Source organism: Bubalus kerabau, chromosome 1 (assembly GCF_029407905.1).
Source record: "Bubalus kerabau isolate K-KA32 ecotype Philippines breed swamp buffalo chromosome 1, PCC_UOA_SB_1v2, whole genome shotgun sequence".
Taxonomy (NCBI): Eukaryota; Metazoa; Chordata; class Mammalia; order Artiodactyla; family Bovidae; genus Bubalus; species Bubalus kerabau.
The window spans coordinates 212,509,509-212,528,004 of NC_073624.1; the positions used below are offsets into that span (position 1 = coordinate 212,509,509).

Here is an 18,496-nt window from a genome sequence, read left to right on the forward strand (position 1 = left end):
TTCAATTGGCCACTTTCGGCTACTTTTTGACCCTTGACCTCGCTTCAAACGATATTTCGGGGGACAGGCCCTAGCAGGCGCCCACCAGCATCTGTGAGCCGCACCCGGGACAGCCAGGGCTGTGCTCAGACACCCTCCCTCCCCCGATTCCCGGTTCCGAGGCGACCCTCGGCCTTCGCGAACTCCAACCCCAACCTTCAACCCCTCCCAGGTCAACGCCACGGCCTCACCTCCCCGCGCTTGCTTCCCGCCCCCTCCACTTGACGGGCGTCTCCTCGGGCCAATGAGCGAGCAGTAACCACCCCTGGGGCGGGGCCGAACGAGAACCAATCCCCGCTCCGGGACCCGCCCGGGTCCAAATAGCCCAATGGGCGGTGGCGGCAGGCTTCGCTGAGGGGACGGGGCTGGTAGGCTCGGCCAACGGGCGTGCACGTCGGCGCCGCGAGGGGCGGGCCCGCGGCGGGCGAGCGGCGGAGAGGCGGTGCAGGGCGGGGGAGGAGGTAAACAAGATGGCGGCGGCGTGTCGGGCGCGGAAGGGGGAGGAGGACCGGGGCGCCCGCGACTGAGGCGGGGCGCGGCGGTAGCGGCGGCGGGCGCCGGCCGGCAGAGCGGCCGCTTTGCATGGGCTGGGCCCCCGCGCCGCCCCGCCTGCTCCACGCGCGCGGCGGCCGCGGCGCGATAGGCGCCGCCCGGGCCCCGGCAACTCCGGGAACCCGGGTCCGGGGCCTGCGGCCTGCGCCGCCTCGGCTGCCCGGAGCCCCGCGCGCCCCGCTGTCCTCGACCGACGGCGTTCGGGCGGAGAGCGAGCGCGGGCTGCCGTTTGGGGCGAGGCGCCCGCCGGGCCCGCGCTGTCGCTCGGTGTCCCGGGCCGGTGTGCGGGCGCCCGGGCGGCGGCTGGTTCGGACGAGCCTTGCTCCTTGCAGCCGGCGGGCCCCGGGCAGCCCCGGCGCTGGCGGGAGCCGGCCGAGCTGGACGAAGGTGCCCCGCGCGCTCCGGATACGTACCTGCCGGCGTCTCGGGCGCCCCGGACGGCGGGAGACGCCCCCGAGCTGCGCGCCCTGCTCCCGGCAAAGCTCACCTGTCCAGCTCTGGGAGCCCCAGAGCTGGCCTGCGCGGGACCCCGGGCGCGCGCCATGGCCCGCTGGTAATGGACGGCGCGGAGAAGACTCGGCCCGGCCGCGTCCGTGTTCGTTCGAGGGTCTAAAGTCCCTGGAGGATGACCTAGCACTTCCCGGCCCCACCGGCCTCCCGAGGGCCCCCGTGGACGCGCCTGCCCGCCCCGAAGCTCCGAGGTCGGGCGGCCCCCAAACTTGGGACGCTGCGCACGCCCGGCTGCCCGGGCTCTGGACCAGCCGCGCCTTTTGAACTTACGTTCAGTACAATCGTTTCTTTTCCAAGAGGGTTTTCCTTTATTATTATTTTTTTTTCTTTTTCTCTTATTTTTTCGATTTTGTTGACTTTTAATTTTGGAGAAGGGAATTTTGAGGCGGGGCGGGGGGAAACAAAAGGAAGAACCGCTCCCCGCGAAGTTCACAAAGGGGATAAGGGACCGCCGGCCGGAGTCGGAGGCCTGGAGTTCAGGATGGAGGTGGCGGACCCGCAGCAACTGGGCATGTTTACAGAGGGCGAGCTGATGTCGGTGGGGATGGACACATTCATCCACCGGATCGACTCCACCGAGGTCATCTACCAGCCCCGCCGCAAGCGGGCCAAGCTCATCGGAAAGTACCTGATGGGGGACCTGCTGGGGGAGGGGTCGTACGGTAAGGTGAAGGAGGTGCTGGACTCGGAGACACTGTGCAGAAGAGCCGTCAAAATCCTCAAGAAGAAGAAGTTGCGGAGGATCCCCAACGGGGAGGCCAACGTGAAGAAGTAAGTCCGGGCTTCCTGGGTGGGGACGCGCGCCGCTGGGCGGCCCCCTTCTTCCCCCTTCCCTCCCTTCCTCTTTCCTTCTCCTCTCGGTTACTTTCTTCCGTCCTCCGTTTCCTTAAGCACCCGAGTCGACCAGCCAGGGAGAGTCGTGGGCAACTCTTTGGGGGACTTGGGTGAAGTCAGGATCGCTCGTTGCGGCTGGGCGTCCTGCTCTCTCAGCCTCGGCGGGGCCCTCCTCGGAAGGGGGCGCCCCTCTCCCTCTGTGCCCTCTTAGCCGTCCGGAGGGCTCAGGTACCCGGCGGAGGCGGCCAGCGTTGGTTTGGCTTCGGAAAACCAAAAGCAGTTGGGTTCGGAAAGGGCTCTGCCTGCCGCCAGCAGGTTTCCTCCCAGCGTGAGGCTGTTACTAGGGCCGGGACACGCCATTTGTTTACCCTGTTGGAGGCGGAGGCTGCGGTTGCCAAAAATAATTGTTTGCACCGGTTTATCAGTCTGCAGAGGGGAACTTGGCCCTTTCTCACTCGCCTGGGATGTGCCACAGGACACATCCACGACTTGCAGGCTCTGTGGCTCCTGAGAAGTGGGGGTCGGCTTGTGTCCAGGCGAACTTTTTACACAGATTTTTTTCAGGCGCCTGTCTGGCCATAGGCATCCCCAAGGCGGTGGGAGCCCTGCCTCCGTACTTTATGCTGGTTCTGGGAGGGTACACCCTCTCCTTATCTCTGCTGCCTGGGGATCCCACCCTACCCTAGCCCAAGGCTTTATCTAACGGGCCAGGCGGCAGGACTGGCTGGTGACCTTGGCCGGTCCTGGGAGTGCTGCTCCCTGATTACTCTCACCCCTCCTCCCAGCCCCCCTGCTCTCCGGGCAGTTTGACAGTGAGCGCCCAGCTGCTTCTGTTTGCTGTGGGACACCTGGAGAGCAGGGCAGTGGGGCCAGACTGGCTGCAGACCGTGCCCCAGCCATGGACCCCCCCCCCCCCAGCAATGGCAGGACCAGGCGTCTCAGGGCCAGCCCAGCCAGTTCTCTGTGCCCATCTGCCACCTGCATGGTGAGGGTTAGGCAGGGGCCACCAGTGTCCTGGGTGAGACAGTCCAGGGGACAGTGGGTGCCAGTGCCCTCCTGCAGGCTAAGTTAGGCCACACTTCTGATCCAATCCTCACTCCCTGTTTCTCTGAGTCACCTTTTCTTCTTAATCCAGAAGTGTGTGGGGAAGAGGTGACCCTCGGGCTACCAGTTGGCCACCACTGTGGTTTGAGGGCCAGTGGGCTTCTGGATGCTGCTGGCAGAAAGGGAACCCCCCCCCACACACACACACATTCTCTCCAGGGCTGGTCCTTGTCCTCCTGGCTCCTCTTAGGCCTCATCCCTTGGTCTGTCCCAGGAGTGGTGTGCTGGACTCTTCCAGCCTGGACAGGCCCTCCTGGATGAAGTTGGCGCAGGTCGCCCTAGTGTCTGGTGCCTTATGCTCTGCTGCATCCCAAGCTGGGAGGGGCCAGGCTCATTTCCAGCACCAATTGATGTTTGGTTAGGGCCACCCCAGCCACTGCTGGCCATCCCGGGGGCTTCAGAGAAAGTGGGGCACCTGGAACATCTGCACATGCCCCACCCTGAGATGAGGGAGAGGTGTCAGGTGGGTGAGTGCCCAGTTCTTCCACAGGGTGATGCACACCTGAGGTAGCCCCTCCCCATCTGCAAATGTATGTGCCCAAGGTCAAGTTACAGGGCGATCACCACACAGAGATTCCCTCCTGCTTGGCCATCCAACGGAAGATCACGGCTCCCAGTTCTGGTTTACTGAGCCATCAGCTGTGGTCTCTGGAACTGTGGAGACAGTGTCCATTGGAGGAAGCCTTGGGGAGACTGAGCCTGGGGAGGCAGGGTGGTTGGCATCCACAGGGGCCTGGGGGTCGCTGTGAGGTGCCACAGCTGCAGGGTCGGGCCCTTTTGTCCGTCTCAGCCCCAGAGGCACAGGTCTTCCCCTCTCGGAGCTCAGCTCTGGCCCCGTGCCGGCCGGCCACCTGCGGGCTAGTGAGGGGAGGGCCTGCTGGGTATGTGCCTTCAGGTTAGAACCCCCGTGCCTCCTTCCTGAATGTCATGAGGGCGAGCCCTGCTCTGAGTGCCCTGTTCCCTTGTCCTGAATCCTGACGATATGTGCTGGACTGCTCTGTGCGGGCATTCAAGCAGGGCCCCAAGATCCATGCTTCTGGGTCAGCCTTGCTGGCAGGCAGCTACAAAGAAGAAAAAAGGCTCCTTTGTCTTGGAGAGACTTAATAAACTCAACTCCAGACTCTTCTCATGGAGTGAAGTGTCCGGAACTTTCCAGACAAGCCTCAGGAGTCCCGCAGCTCCAGTTGGGATGGGACGCATTCCTTAAGAAATGCAGTGTGTGACAGAGGAAGTCTCCCCTCCTGTGGCTCCTCCCAGGAGGGCTGCTGTGGTTTGTGCTTTTCCCTCTTTGTTCTTTATGTGTGTAAGTCACTCAGTCATGTCTGACTCTGCAACCTTATGGACTGTAGCCTGCCAGGCTCCTCTGTTCGTGGGTTTTCTACTGGAGGGTATTGCCATGCCCTTCTCCAGGGGATCTTCCCGACTCAGGGATGGAACCTGGACCCCCTGCATTGGGAGCTTGGACTCTTAGCCACTGGACTGCCAGGGAAGTCCTGCTAACTTGTTCTTGTTGTAAAATAGGAACATTAAGAAAAGCATCAAGAAGTGAAAAAGAAAGCAGTTGTCGTTTTAACACTGACACCTTCGAACTTCTCTTTACCAATCCAAGGACTTTTTAATGAAAAGGGTCATTTTCCATGTAAGTTGTGTCTGCTTGTTTTTCTGGTCAGCCACAGAGGCCATGCTGGTGCCTCCCTGGCCGGGGGCAGCCCTGGGGCTTCATGCCTGTACAGATGGTGGGTACACACCCCTCTGCCCTGACCCCTGGGAGGGCAGGTGGGCCCAGCTCACAGGATTCTCACCTGTCACAAGGTCCTATTCTTTGTGGGCTTTTCCATCAGCTGTTGAGAAGCAGGGACAGTCTCCGTGCTCCTGCCCCACGTTCCCTCTGTGAGACGGCAGCTCAGGGCCTGTGCCTGCTGTGTGCCTGATGCATGTGCTCGGTGAGCTGTGCAGAGCCGGGACTGGCAACTTGGGGCCCTGCCAGCCTCCTTCCTTATCAGCGTTCCTGGTGCTCCTGCCTTGCGTCCTGGCCCAAGTGCCCAGTGCTAGTCTCCAGGCCAGCAGTGGTGACTGGTGGGCTCTTGGACCCGAGAGTGAGTATTTGGGAATGTAGCCTAGCCTGGACTTTCCTGGCCCTCGTTCCCATCCCAAGTGGCCTCTGCCAGGTCCTGGCATCTGCTGGTACCCCCACTATCCAGGTATTGGTAAAGCTTCCTCCCTGAGGCCACCTGTCATCACTAGGGCACAGCTGCTCCTTGAAGCACCCAGGATCTCATTGCACGTCCTGACTTAGGGGTGACTATATGCAATGGAGCCCAGGGGCCATAGGGACAGCCCAGGCTAGGGCATGGGGGACACTGGCCCCTCACCCAGAAGCCTGTTGGAAGTCACAGCCCAGTCGCCCATTATCATGTGTCTACTACACAGCTGGAGGTGGCATGTTCTCTGAACAGCTTTAGTGAGACACGTTTTACATGATTTGAAACTCAGCTGTGAGCAGGTAACTCAGGGTCAGGTACTTTCCTGGAGAGTGCGACCACAACCTTTCTCTAGTCCGGAACAGTCCATGTCCGAAAAGGAAGCCCCATCCCTGTCAGCAGTCACCCCTGCTCCCCCTCGCAGCCCCTGACAACCAGGAACCCACTCTCTGTTTGTGGATCGGCATGTTCTGGACGTCTCCCATCAGCGTAATCACACGCTATGTGTTCTGTGTCTGCTTCTCTCGTGTTCTCAGGTGCGTCCACATGGTAGCGAGTGTCAGAGCTTCTGATGCTGCCTGTGTGTGTGTGTGGGGGGATGTGTATCTGATCCCATCAGTGGATGTGTAGGTCATCCCCTCCTGATGGCCGTGTGTGTGTGTGCACATGTGTGTATCCATCCCTATCAGTAGACGTGTGGGTTATCTACTCCTGTTGCCCCTGTGTGTGGACATGTGTATCCATCCCCATCAGTGGACGTATGGGTCATCCCCTGCTGATGCCCATTAGGAATTGTGCTGCTTGGCAGTTGTGCGAGCACGTGTTGTGTTGAACTTCACTTTTCTTGAGTTTCTCCTCATTTTCGTCTCTTGCCCCTCGCCACATGATTGGAAGCATCAGCAGAAGGACCAAGGGGTGAGGGGGTCTTGCTCAGTGTCCCTCGGCCAGAGCAGCCATCACCCCTTCCTTGCTCTCCCTGGACCCGTCAGCATCTAGAGGGAACGAGGTGGCAGGTCCCGGGGCCCTGAGGTGGGTTGCCATGGGGGCAGCTGCACTCTTCTGTGAACTCCAGTGCTTTAGGACCTGGCTCTTTCATTGCCCTCCCCTTGTGGGCGGTCAGCGAGCCTGCCCTGGCTCCACTCTGCTCCCAGCACCACAGGCAGGTCCATGCGATGCCCGCCCTGAGCAACTGCGGCTGGACCGGAAGGCTTGCTTCCTCTCATTTCACTTCCTGCATCCTGGCTGAGCGCCCGGCTCTCCTCTTTCTTTAAATAATGTTTTTCTTTTTCTCTGGCCAGTGGTGCTATTCCTAGGTGACGAGAACATCTCGGCCCCTGCAGTGCATGTTTCAGGGATCCTCCTGCATCCCCTCACCCATTCGGAGTGTGTGTCTGTGCTGTCTCCGCTGCGGTCCTGGCCTTGTGGGCTTGCAGTTCTCTTCTCATAGAGTTTGACACTGTGACCCCTTCCCTGGTGGTGTTGCCCCTTCCTTGGTGTTGACAGCGGGCTCACTCACATCTCAGGAGGCTGTGATCGTGTTGATTGAGGGCCCTGCATAGGGCCCTCCCTCCAGAGCTGGCTTTCCTGACGGGTTGGGGGTAGTGCTGTCCACTGCCTGGGGGTCCCTCCCGCATTAAACTTTTCCTGCAAAGGAGTCTTGACCCAGTGGCAGTGGGCGGAGGGGGAGGCTCGGCTGGGTGGATGGTCCCGGGATGGGTACTCATGGCACAGAAGGCAGAACCTGGGCTTGTCCACGCCTGGGCAGGCCTGGGGCAGGCACCACTGTGCTTGTGGTTGGCAGCTGCATCCGAGTTTGGAGACTTTGCACATTGGGACTGGCGGCTGCTGCTTGAAGCCTGGCTGTGAGGCCTGCCTCCCCGAGGTGGCCACGTGTTGGCTCAGGTGTCAAGGGCTCCTTGTCTCCACACGTGGGTTTATGTAGTGTCTCTGGATGGAGAAGGGACAGGCGATCACCTGGGCTGTCCTGTTGCCACAGGAGTCACGGTCTGGGTTGGGCCCTCTTCTGTGTCTCCCCTCCTGTGTCCAGCAGGGAGGCCGATGGGGATGGTCACCTGAGCTGTCCCTATGCCTCAGGAGTTCGATCTGCACTGGGCCCTGTGTCCCATCCCCGCCCCAGCCTGCGGGCTCTCTACTGAGCTTGCCGCCATGTGCCGCTTTCCCCTCTGGGCTGCAAATCCCGTCCCCGCTGTGGGTGCCCTTGCTGGCCAGTTAGCTTAGCAGACATCAAACACTGAGGGAGCTGCCCCGGGACTCCTCCCTGGGGCCCTCTCTCCTGGCACCTCTGCAAGGAGCTGCTTTGTACTCCAACCAGGCAGCACGCGGCAGAGACCCGAGAGGCCTCGTCGTCACTGTCAGGACAAAGGCTTCCATTTGGGTGGCCTGGGGTGTCCACCTCTCTGTCGGATAGAAGGGGTGGAGAACTTAAAGGCAGGGGAGGGGCCCTGAGTCACCACAGTTGAGCTCTGGCCCTGGGGAGCCGGCAGCAGGCTGGGAGTCAGAGCTATGAGATGATGGGGGAAGGAAGCCTGGGAGCACAGGGCCACTGCCGAGGAGTCCCGGTGGGCCTGGAGCGTCTGAGGGGACCCCCAGGACAGGGTGCCCACGGACCCAGTGCCTGGCCCACAGCAGCCTGGGAAGGCCCGTTGCAGGAGTGAGTGGGACCTACTGGTCCACAGTGGGCCCAAGCTGGGCAGGCTGAGGGAGGCCCTGCCAGAGGCAGGCTGGGGAGTCTGCTCCCACCCACCAGGACTCACCACACTGCCTTGTCCCCAGGGACACCCAGAGATAGTGGGAGACATCGTGGTGGTTGTGTCACGATGTAGGGGGACTCCTCACATCAGAGTCTGCTCCCCACGTACCCACAGAGCCGGCACAGCCAGGGTCAGTACCCAGGTGGAGCTGCCGTGTGTGTGGTCCCTGCTCACTCTGGTGGCCAGATGGTGTGAACCCGGGGCCCAGCCTCTGAGTCACCTCCCCCTGCTTCAGTTCAGAGGAGAATTTAGATGTGCATCCTCTTGGCCTAGAGGGGACCCTGGGCAGGGACGGAGCAGCCAGTGGGCTTGCAAGAAGCCACTGTGAAGCTGTGTTTCTTCCTGCAAGTGGAGGGCCTCCTGCACACTGGTTCCAGGAAGTGGGGGTTCTGAGTGCCGGGCCATGATCCGCGTGGAAGGAGGACCTCCACTATGAGGGCCCAGGATCGTGCACTGGTCTGTGAGGGTGGGGTGTGGGTTTTCTGGAATAGGCGACCTTTTCATGAAATGTGGACAGTGGGAGGGGTGGGAGCCGAGTGTCAAGAGGGCGGGCCCTCCCTGCCCTGATGTTCTTATGTATCACACATGGGCTTCCTGGTGAGGACTTTACAAAACCTTTATTGAGGTATTACTCACATATCATGCAGTTTTGTGGCACTTGGTATCTTTTTAGTAATGGTCATCTCTCTGTAGGTCCAGGACATTCCATCACCCCAAAAAGAAGCCCTGTCTCCTCTGTCACTCTATCCCCTCCCCAGCCCCTGACAACCAGGAACCCACTCTCTATGTCTGTGGATCAGCCTGTTCTGGACGTTTCCCATCAGTGGGATCACACCCTGCGTGTCCTGTGTCTGCTGCTCTCACTGAGCATCGTGTTCTCAGGGCCCGTCTATGTGGTAGCAAGTATCAGGGCTTCTCTCCTTTTCAGGGCTGAGGGATGCTCCTGGGTGTGGAGGGACACTGTGTCCACCCCTGGGCTTCCATGCCATGGATGGTGCTGCCATGAGCACATGTGCACAGGTCGTGTGTTCTCAGTCCTCCAAGGCACATACCCTGAGTGAAGGTGCTGGGTCAGTTGGTGACTCTGTTTAGTGTTCTGCAAAGCCGCCTCACAGACCTCCGACTTTTCCCCCTTCACTACCACCGGCTCCTGCAGAGAATCCTCAGGAGCTGCACTGGCAACGGGGTGGGGGTGGGGGTGGAGAGGGCTGTCTCTGGAGTCCCAGCTCCCACACCCCTTGTGCTGCCCCTGTGCACCCTTGCTGTGGTCTCCATGCATCTTCAGTCCAAGTGTTGGACGTTCCTGGTCTTGTTGCTGTGTTGAAGCCCTGCTGGGCTCTGGCAGACCTGGCACCCTCCATGCGGTGCCCTCCACATGTTGGGTGCGGCCGAGCTGCCGGGACTCGGCTGACCGCCCGTCCTCTCTCCAGGGAGATCCAGCTGCTGAGGAGGCTGCGGCACAGGAACGTCATCCAGCTAGTGGATGTGCTGTACAACGAGGAGAAGCAGAAGATATATCCTGCAGGGGGTGGGGAGCTGGGCATGTCCCCACGGGTGGGCGGGCATATTGGCAGTCTCCTTGGCCTTCCCCTCTCCTCTTGAGCTGCGACTCCCAGAGGCCAGGTCTAGGGGCCTGGGGTCCTGCTGAGGGCTCTATCCCTGACCCTTTAGATGCAGAATGACTGGGCTCTTCTCCACAAAGAGGTGTGGCTGGGGGGCCTCGACCTGACCCTGGCTCCCACCCTTCCTCACTCCCTCCCCACCCCCCCACGACTCCAGCCTTCTCTTCCCCAGGGCCCCCATGGGCCTCTATCCCTCGCTCCCCTTGGGGCTGAGGCTTAAGCTCCTCCTTGGGATGGAACAACCAGGGGCCTTCATGCTAGGCTGTGTGGGCTGAGCCCGAAGGTGGCACAAAGCGCCATAGGAAGGTGCTGGAGGATCTGTGGAGGGGTGGGGATCCACTGCAATGCCCATGATCCCTCCCAAGTGCTCCCACTCACTCCTCTGGTGCAGCCCCACCCCCAGCATTTGTCTGTGTCCCAGGGCCCGTCCTGTCCAGAGCGGGGTGCTTGCTGCGTATTTTCCTTAGCACGGCCCACGTACATGGTGATGGAGTACTGCGTGTGTGGCATGCAGGAGATGCTGGACAGCGTGCCCGAGAAGCGCTTCCCTGTGTGCCAGGCCCATGGGTGAGTGAGCTCGAGCCCCACCGTTGCCCCCGCCCCTGCAGGTCACTCAGGGCCAGGGCCTTAAGGGACCTGGTCCTGTGTTCAGAGAGCTTATTCTGAGCACAAGTGAGATGGAAGTTCAAGTGTGTTTCAAAACTCAGGGCTTTGGCGCCCAGTTTGCGACTGTGTAGCCTGGCTGCTGTGCATGCCCTGTGGCAGCCCACTGGCTCCTCTGCACACACACTGCCCTGCATGCCCGTTGCCTGAGGCTGTGAGGCCTCCTGGTGCTGGGGGAGCCCCTAACTGGGCCTCACTGCCCCAAGGCCAAGTTCTCCTGGAGAGTCAGCCCCCAGTTGCTTGGAGGACCAGCTGGCCTGTGGTAGGAGGGGACGGGGCAGGGGCAGTGAGCAGCATGGCTCTTTCCAGGCCAGAGGCTAGGGTGACAGCACAGCCCAGGTGGCTGGCCCTGGGTGGTGGTCACAGAGCTGTGCCCGCAGGTACTTCTGCCAGCTGGTGGACGGCCTGGAGTACCTGCACAGCCAGGGCATCGTGCACAAGGATATCAAGCCCGGCAACTTGCTGCTCACCACTGGTGGCACGCTCAAGATCTCTGACCTGGGTGTGGCTGAGGTGCGTGGGGGGGCCCGGGGCGGACGGGGCATGGGGTCCAGTCCCTGGGGCCATTTCCTAAGGGCTACCTGGCGCTGCCACAGGCACTGCACCCGTTTGCCGAGGATGACACGTGCCGGACCAGCCAGGGCTCTCCAGCATTCCAGCCACCTGAGATTGCCAATGGCCTGGACACCTTCTCTGGCTTCAAGGTGGACATCTGGTCAGCGGGCGTCACGCTGTAAGTGCCCTGGGCCTGGTGTCTTTAGCCCAGGGTCCCTCTAACTCACCCACCCCAGCCCCAGGCACTCGGTTCAGACTCCAGGCCTTCACGACCTGCCCCTCCTGGCAGGTCCCCTATGTCTGGGGAGGCCACAGAGCCAGGGTCAGGAACTGCTGTGGGGAGGGCACATGCACTGGGACCAGCTGTCCTCTTGCCTACCTCGGCCTTGTGCTGGTGTCCCCCTGCGCGAGTCACCCATCACTGTTCAGGCAAGGCTTTCTGTCCTGACTCCTGGGCCTGAGTTCTTAAAGATACCACGAGTTGCCAGTGATGCTTGGCTCCCACCCAGACTGCCTTGCGGGCGTCTATCCCTCCATAAGCCCAGCAGCAGCGAGGGGGCCTGTGTTCTCCCGCCCAAGGCGAGTTGGTGCTGCAGCCCCGTGGGGCAGCCAATGGTCTGGGCAAAGAGGCATCCGTTTTATTCCACTGAGAGCTCACTGACAGGCGTCCCCTGACCCATCCTGTTGGCGCGCAGTCCAGTGGCTTTCCGTGTCTTCACAGTGAGCCAGCAGCGCTGTGTGTTCCAGACCATCGTCCTTACGTCCGATCCCTGCAGGGGGTGGGGGTGTGTGTGTGTAGTGGGGGTGGGGGAGTGTGGCAGAGGCTCCAGGGCCACAGGGCAGGCTCTGACTGGTCTGTCCTCCCGGGCCACAGCTACAACATCACAACAGGCCTGTACCCATTCGAGGGCGACAACATCTACAAGCTGTTTGAGAACATCGGGAAGGGGGACTACACCATCCCCGGGGACTGTGGGCCCCCACTCTCAGACCTGCTCAGAGGTGAGGCTTTCAGGGTGAATGCTAGGCTGCAGGTGTGGGGGCTCCCGAGGGTCTTCCATAGACCACTGGCTTCTTGAGAGCTGAGCCATCTCGGTGCTGCAGCCGCCTGCCCCTCCTCCTCCCCCCCCCACCCCCCTGCACATGGGAGGTGGGCACATCCTAGCCAGGCTTGGAGAGCAGCCCGAGTGGAGCATGGGAGGGGTCGCTGGCTCCTTTGGGCTCTGCCACCTGCCCTGGGTCTTGGTTTCACCCTGTCCTAATTACCCATCCCTAGGGGAAGTAACAGTGAGTGGGGGGGGTCTCCTGCAGGACTTCTTTTTTTGCTGCAGTTCCCAGGCTGCTCAGCAGGTGGCACTGTCCCCCCACACAGGAGCCTGACCCAAGGTGGTCCCCATAAAGCCACACCAGCATCCTGGGGTTTGGCTGAAGTTAGTGTTTTATGTTTTTTGTACACCACGCGTGGCTTATGGGATCCTACTCCCTGACCAGGGATTGCACCCAGGTCCACAGCAGTGAAAGCACAGAGTCTTCACTCCTGGACTGGCAGGGAGCTCCCTCGTGAAGTTAGTTTTGATGATACAGCACATCCAGGATATCGCCTGTGTGACTGGTACCGTCCTAGGTCCTCTGCCCGCAGTCCCGGGGCCTTGTATAACTGACCTGATGCTCGGCTTGTGCCGGACACCTAATCCGTGCTTTAGCCTGTATGTGGCCTACAGATGAACAAGCAGCTTCACAGTCCTGCGTGGCTCTGGAGCCTCCTGATGACGGAGTCACACCAGTTTTCTGGTTGTTAGTGAAGGTGAAGTGAAGCTGAGCAGCTGCAGTTCAAGTGCTCTGCAGTGGTGCAACCCAGTCCCGCCCTCCACATCAGGGTCACCCTGGCAGCCAGGCACTGGGCTCCCCGCCCTCCCAGGGTCTTCTTGGAATGTGGGAGGTGGCAGCCCCACAGACTCAGACCTGGCCCTCCCTGCCCAAGTGTTCCTTGAAGGCTTACAGCCCAACCCCCCACCACACACCCCCAGCCTCCCCCAGCTCTAGCAAGGACTGAGGTTTCAGACCTTCCTTCCTTCAACGAGGACTGATGGATTGGAATTCTCTCAGTTTTAAGCTTTCTTTGCTCCAGTGACTCAGATGATGACCTGTTATTGCCTTCACTCTCATAAAACACTTGAAACAGTCCCAAGTTAGGGGGACTTCCCTGCTGGTCCTGTGGTTACAACTGCAAGTTCCCAGTGCAGGGGGCCCTGGCTCGATCTCTGGTCAGGGAACTAGATCTCATGCCTCACCTAAGACCCAGTGCAACGAAATAAATAAGAAGCAGCCCCAAGTCTGGCTGATGAGATGGCGGAGGGCCTTGGTGTCCCTGTCCCCCAGGTCCAGGCAGTGTCCTGTCCTCTCTGCCTGGGCCTGCCTAGAGGTCTTGCCTAGCTGGGTGGCGAGCCTCCTGCCCACAGGTCTTTGGAACACTGCCCCAGCCCTGCCCTCGCTCTCCCACAACAGGGCTGTGACCATGACCTTTCCTCTTCTGCACCACTCAGGCTCAGCTCTGAGTGCCAGCATCCCAAAGTTACACTTCTCTGAGAACAAAGCCACCTGCGGGGGGCGGTGGCTGGGGGGGGCGGGGGGCGGCAGACAGGGACTGTGGGCTCTGCACCCCTGTAGCCCTGCCACCTCAGGGCAGCCCAGCAAGACCTACAGGGCTGCCTTGCCCATTCTGCATGTCCGGGTTCCAGGCAAAGGCCTTCACACAGGTTCTAGAGAGTGTCCCTCTGGAGGCCCCTGGTTCTCCAGCTGCCGCCTTGGGGATTTGGGGTTCCGGCAGGAATTGCCAGTCACCGGCTTTGCTGGCCAGAGCCGGGTGGGCACTGCAGGGTCGACCCCTGTGCTTTGTCTTCCTGGGACGTGTGGACAGGTTCAGGATCCCTGGGGTGGGCTCTTGTCCTGTGTTCCAGCCTGCTCCGGTCTCCTTCCTGACCTCGCTTTGCAGCGGGGGCGGGGCTCCGCTCACACGCGCCACGCCCTCCGCCCCCACCCCTCCCAGGCAGGGGCGGGGCCTCTGCCCGCGCTGACCCCGCCCCCGGCTGGTCTCCTGGCAGGGATGCTGGAGTATGAGCCGGCCAAGAGGTTCTCCATACAGCAGATCCGGCAGCACAGGTGAGTCCCTGGCCCGGCTGGGTGCTGGAGGGGGAGGGTCGGGTGCAGGGGTCTTGCCGGCTCAGTCTCTCCTGTTGGCTCCACCCTTCTCCATCTCTGCGCGCCACGTAGTTCTCTGTGGGAATTGAGGGTGGGCCTGTGTGGGGAGCCATCCTGGACACCCTGATGCTCTGCTCCCACAGCTGGTTCCGGAAGAAGCACCCACCAGCTGAGCAGCCGGTGCCCATCCCGCCCAGCGCAGACTGCAAGGACCGGTGGCGGGGCATGACAGTGATGCCCTACCTGGAGGACCTGCACGGCTGTGCTGACGACGTGGACGACGAGCTCTTCGACATTGAGGACGACGTCATCTACACTCAGGACTTCACAGTGCCGGGTGAGCCCCGATCGAGGGGAGGGCCGGGGGCTCTGCCCAAGGGTCCAGTGGCCCTCTTGGCGCCAGTGCCCTGCTGATGCCTGGCCTTCTTCCCCAGGTGGCGAGGAGGCGTCTGAGGCAGGGCTTAGAGAGAGAGGCCCACGGGAGAGCCCGTGCTCAGAACTTTCTGGAGAGGAAGCTGAGGCCAGGGCCTTGGAGGAGCTCCAGGCAGAGCCCAGGCCCTAGTGTAGCACCGCCCTGCCCGCACCCTGTGCACCGCGGGCTCTCGCTGACCCTGCCCAGGGTCTGAGGGAGGCTGGGCCACTGCCCCGCCACCGCGTCCACGGTTCTGTGCTGCCCCGGGGCTGGTTCCACTGGCTCCGCATAAAGGTCTGCCTGCATCGCATGTGAGGTCCTGCTTGCCTCCTTCTGGCTTTTCGGCCAGGACTTAGGTGTTTTCTGTAGAAAGAGCCTGTGTGCAGCGTGGCCTGTGGGCACAGACCCAAACTCCCAGGACATGTCAGGCCTCTGGTGCCCATGGTGGTGGCCGTAGCCATTTCCCACTGGGGTCTTGGGGTCAGGTCAGAGACCTTGCGCTGGGAAACTCGGCCACAGCCCAGTCCAAAGTCAGGCCTCCTGGACCTCTGTTCCTGGCAGGATAGGATCAAGGTGTTCTTTTGGGAGGCACTGGGGCTCTGGGACAGGTGTCTGGCTGGCTGAGTGTGGACCCTGCTGGGCCCCTGCAAGCCCCACTGGGCACTGACTACACGCTGTCCCTTTAGGCCTATGCCAGAGGCCTGGGCTACTTTTCCTTGGTGTGGAATGTTTGTCCAAGAGCAGTTGTCTGGGCCCAAGCTAGACCCCTAGTCCAGAAATGTCCGTATTCCAGATGGGGGACAAGCCTGCACCGGGATCAGGCAGCTGCCCCTTGCCGAACTGCCCTAGGCCAACGGCAGGTTGTGTTGGGGCTGCTTCTGCTTCAGTCCCGTCTTATGATCTGCTCAGTCCTGTCTTATGATCTGCTCACCAGGGTCTCCCTGGTTTGTCCCTCGTTCTGCCACCTACCCTGAGGGGTTTTGCTTGGGCCAGTGCCCTTGGTGCCTTGAGGGCAAGTGGAGTAGATTCCTTACCTGCCGGCCAACCCCCAGCTCTGGTTGCTGTGCTGGAGGCTGAACCCTGGTGGTCTGAGCAGCACTGTGGTACTCGGCGCCCTGGCACCCCCGTCCCCCATTAGAGCAGGCTCCTGACACCCGCCCACCCTGCCATGCTCTTGAGTTCTGACCTGAGTTGCTGCCTGTACACATGCTTAGGGGGCTTCCGGCAAGGTCCAGAGGCCGAGTCAGGCCCCAGATGCCGCTGGTGGAAACTCATTCCTGTGTGAGGACCAGACGGGCTCGAGGCAGCTGTGGTGGTTTCCTGGTATCCACGGGAGGAGGGTGTGCTGTGGTCAGCATGGGCTCCTGCACCCCTCCCTCCCCCACCGCTCAGCAGGCACGCAGCAGGGCCCCAGGACCCAGTGAGGACTGGCAGGCCGTGCAGGAAGGCATGGGGTATGGGAGGCGCCTGAACCTGCCTCTGTGTTCTTTCGTGCCTGGCATGGAGAGCCAGGGTGGGCTGTTTCGAGACATCGAGTCTGGACGCCTGGCTTGAGTACAGCCCCTCGTGTTCCACAGGGCCCAGTGGGCTCTGGCCTTCACCCAGGTGAGAGAGCTGAGGCTCGGGCCCCAGGCCTCTGGTCCTCCACCACATTCCCACTCACCTGAGTGTGGAGCCGCTCTCACAGCTGAACGGGCAGGTGAGCGTGGGCTGGGCCTGACTCTGGTCGGTTGGTTCAAAGGCCCACCCTCCCGCTCCCTGGATGAGGCCCTGTGGCAGGTCAGATGGGACAGGTGGAGGGGGGGGCCTGGGTCCAGGCAGGAATGATGCAGAGTAGGTGTGCTTTGGGATCCCCAGTCAGCACACTCTGGCCCTCTCCTCTTGAAGGTCAGGTTCTGGAGGAGGAGGCTGGGCGGAGCGCACAGAACCGGGTCCTTCCCAAGGCTGTGTGCGTGAATGGCACCGACACAACCCAGCTGAATACCAGGTCGAGGGCAGAGCGCCGGGCCAGCGCCGCCTCCAACCCTGCCCGCAAGGCCTGCTCAGCCAGCAGCAAGATCCGCCGGCTGTCAGCCTGCAAACAGCAATGAGGGTGGCTGCCTGCAGGTAGGATGGGACTGGGACCAGAGGGGTCGGGAGGGTGGGGCACATCGTGGACACTAGTGTCTTGGTTTGTGTCACTGTTCCTGGGGTCTGGGTTGAAGTTGAAGGAAGTCACTTTCTGCAGAACACTGGCTGCTTGGTGTGGGGCGGGGGCTTGGAGGGGTGTGTGTGTAGGAGGAGGGCCCCTCAAGCTGACAGGCTGTTTTGCAGACCCGAGGGACTTGCCTCCTGTCCAGCCCAGAGCTGCTCCTGGCATTGGAGGAGTTTGGGGGTTGGGGGGGTGCAGGGGGCTGTGCTCTGACTGAGGTGGTCATTTCTCCCTGTTCCCTCCTCCCAGCCCTGACCACCCAGTCCACAAAGGGCGTTTTGGGTGGGCCTCACAGGTGCTTGCACCCTCATTGCCACTCAGGATATGAGCAGTGGGGTGGAGGCCTGAGGGTCCAGCCCCTGTCCATCCATGCCCCCTCTCCCCGGGAGCTGCCCCTGAAATGGCCCCCACAGAACTTACCTGCCAGTATCAGAAGCAGTCAGGTAGGGTAGAAGCTCTTTGCAGGGAGGCTTGGATCTGTGGCACAAGGGCCCTGCTTAATCCCACCAGGTGACCAGAGATTCCTGGGGTGGCCCCTTGAGGCAGCGCAGCTCTCCCTGGCCAGTGGAGGTGTCTGACAGCACTGTGTGACTAGGTCTCCATTTCCCCACCCTCTGGTGGGATCCAGGGAGAGCATGCTGCCTGTGACACAGGACCTTGCTTGGCCCAGAAGTGACCCACCTGTGTCCTGGTCTCAGTCCGTCCCCAGGAGCCCGGCCTGGTCCTGCTCAGTCTTCCCGTCGACAGCTGGCCTGCTGCCCACCGCCCAGGAAGGCTGCCACAGCGCCCTCCGTGCTGACTGCTCCTCTGGAAGCCAGAGGGTCCTGGAGGGCTGTGGCTGGGGGACAGCAGGGACTGGAATCTGGCCCTCCCTCGGTGGCCGGTGGACACGACCTCCTGCTGACTGCAATCCTGTGCTGAGCCCCTTCCCCCAGCTAGGGGAGGAGGGAGAGGGCCCGGCGTGGCCCCATGCCAGCCTTCGCCATGCACTTTACGTTGAGACTACTGGTTCTCGTCCACCCCAACTCCTCTTTTTACTCTGCCACTGGTTAGCACCTCCCACACCTGGTGATGTGTTCATATCAACCACAGCCGCAGCGGGATGGGCATGACGTGCAGGCCTGCTGACCCAGATGCATGCCCATGCCCAAGGGAACCAGGCGGCCTCCTTGTGTGTGTTGTTTGGTTGGTTCCTTTTTATTTTTATTTTTTAAACAAAAAATAAAACAGGTGGATTTGAGCTGTGGTTGTGAGGGATGTTTGGGAACTATGGGTGGCAGCATGCTGTCAGGGGATCTGAGCCTGAGCCTGGGTCCCTTTGTGGGTCCCACAGTGGAGGGGCTGGCCGGGCTACCTGCTGGAGACCTGGGCCTCCTAGGCATATTTGCTTCTAGCCATGCTGGATCTCTCTGCTCTCAGCGGGAGCCCGGCCTCCCCAAATTTCCACAGGCCCCTCTGCTCAGCCCAGGGCCCACAGCTTCACAGCATCGTGGCTGGGGGTGCCTCATCCCCTTCTCCCCAAGATGTCTGCGCTCTCGGGTCCCCAGAAACAACCCAGAGCAAGCAAGAGTATGCAGTAAATATTTATAATCAACCAGAAAACAAAACACAAATTCCATCACTGGATGGTACACAGACTGCAGGAAGCTTCGAAAGGAGGGGCGGGGCAGGGCGACTCGGCCGCTGGCGAGGACTGCCCCATCTTTTGGCAATAAATAAAGCTTGGGAAACTTGAAACCTTGACCATTTGGGTTTTATGTCTCAAACACCGGTGAGTCCTGGCGGCTCTTTGGACGGAGCGGTTACGGGGCGCGCGGCCCGCTCAACATGCGGAGAGCGGGTGT

The 18,496-nt window shown here is 61.4% G+C and overlaps 1 protein-coding gene across 5 annotated transcripts; it reads left to right on the forward strand.

Moving 5' to 3' along the window:
• Positions 1-1,570: 1,570 nt before the first annotated feature.
• Positions 1,571-17,892, forward strand: STK11 (serine/threonine kinase 11). 5 transcript variants are annotated; one of them, XM_055553054.1, is made up of 10 exons: positions 1,583-1,872; positions 9,442-9,525; positions 10,111-10,200; positions 10,677-10,809; positions 10,893-11,029; positions 11,726-11,853; positions 13,953-14,010; positions 14,193-14,386; positions 16,354-16,567; positions 17,281-17,892. In XM_055553054.1, exons 1-10 carry the CDS (start codon positions 1,583-1,585, stop codon positions 17,762-17,764), a joined length of 1,812 nt encoding a protein of 603 aa, XP_055409029.1. In that variant the 3' UTR covers positions 17,765-17,892. The 5 variants fall into 5 exon arrangements, with proteins under 5 accessions (XP_055409048.1, XP_055409029.1, XP_055409038.1 ...); XM_055553063.1 differs by having other exon boundaries at positions 17,351-17,712; XM_055553070.1 differs by having other exon boundaries at positions 16,349-16,567; positions 17,351-17,486.
• The last annotated feature ends 604 nt before the right edge of the window (positions 17,893-18,496 follow it).

Coding starts and splice junctions, on each gene's coding strand:
- STK11 (XM_055553054.1), top strand. CDS start 1,583: ATGGAGGTGGCGGACCCGCAGCAACTGGGCATGTTTACAGAGGGCGAG. Junction 1,873..9,441: donor GGGGAGGCCAACGTGAAGAA/GTAAGTCCGGGC, acceptor TCCTCTCTCCAG/GGAGATCCAGCTGCTGAGGA. Junction 11,854..13,952: donor ACTCTCAGACCTGCTCAGAG/GTGAGGCTTTCA, acceptor GTCTCCTGGCAG/GGATGCTGGAGTATGAGCCG.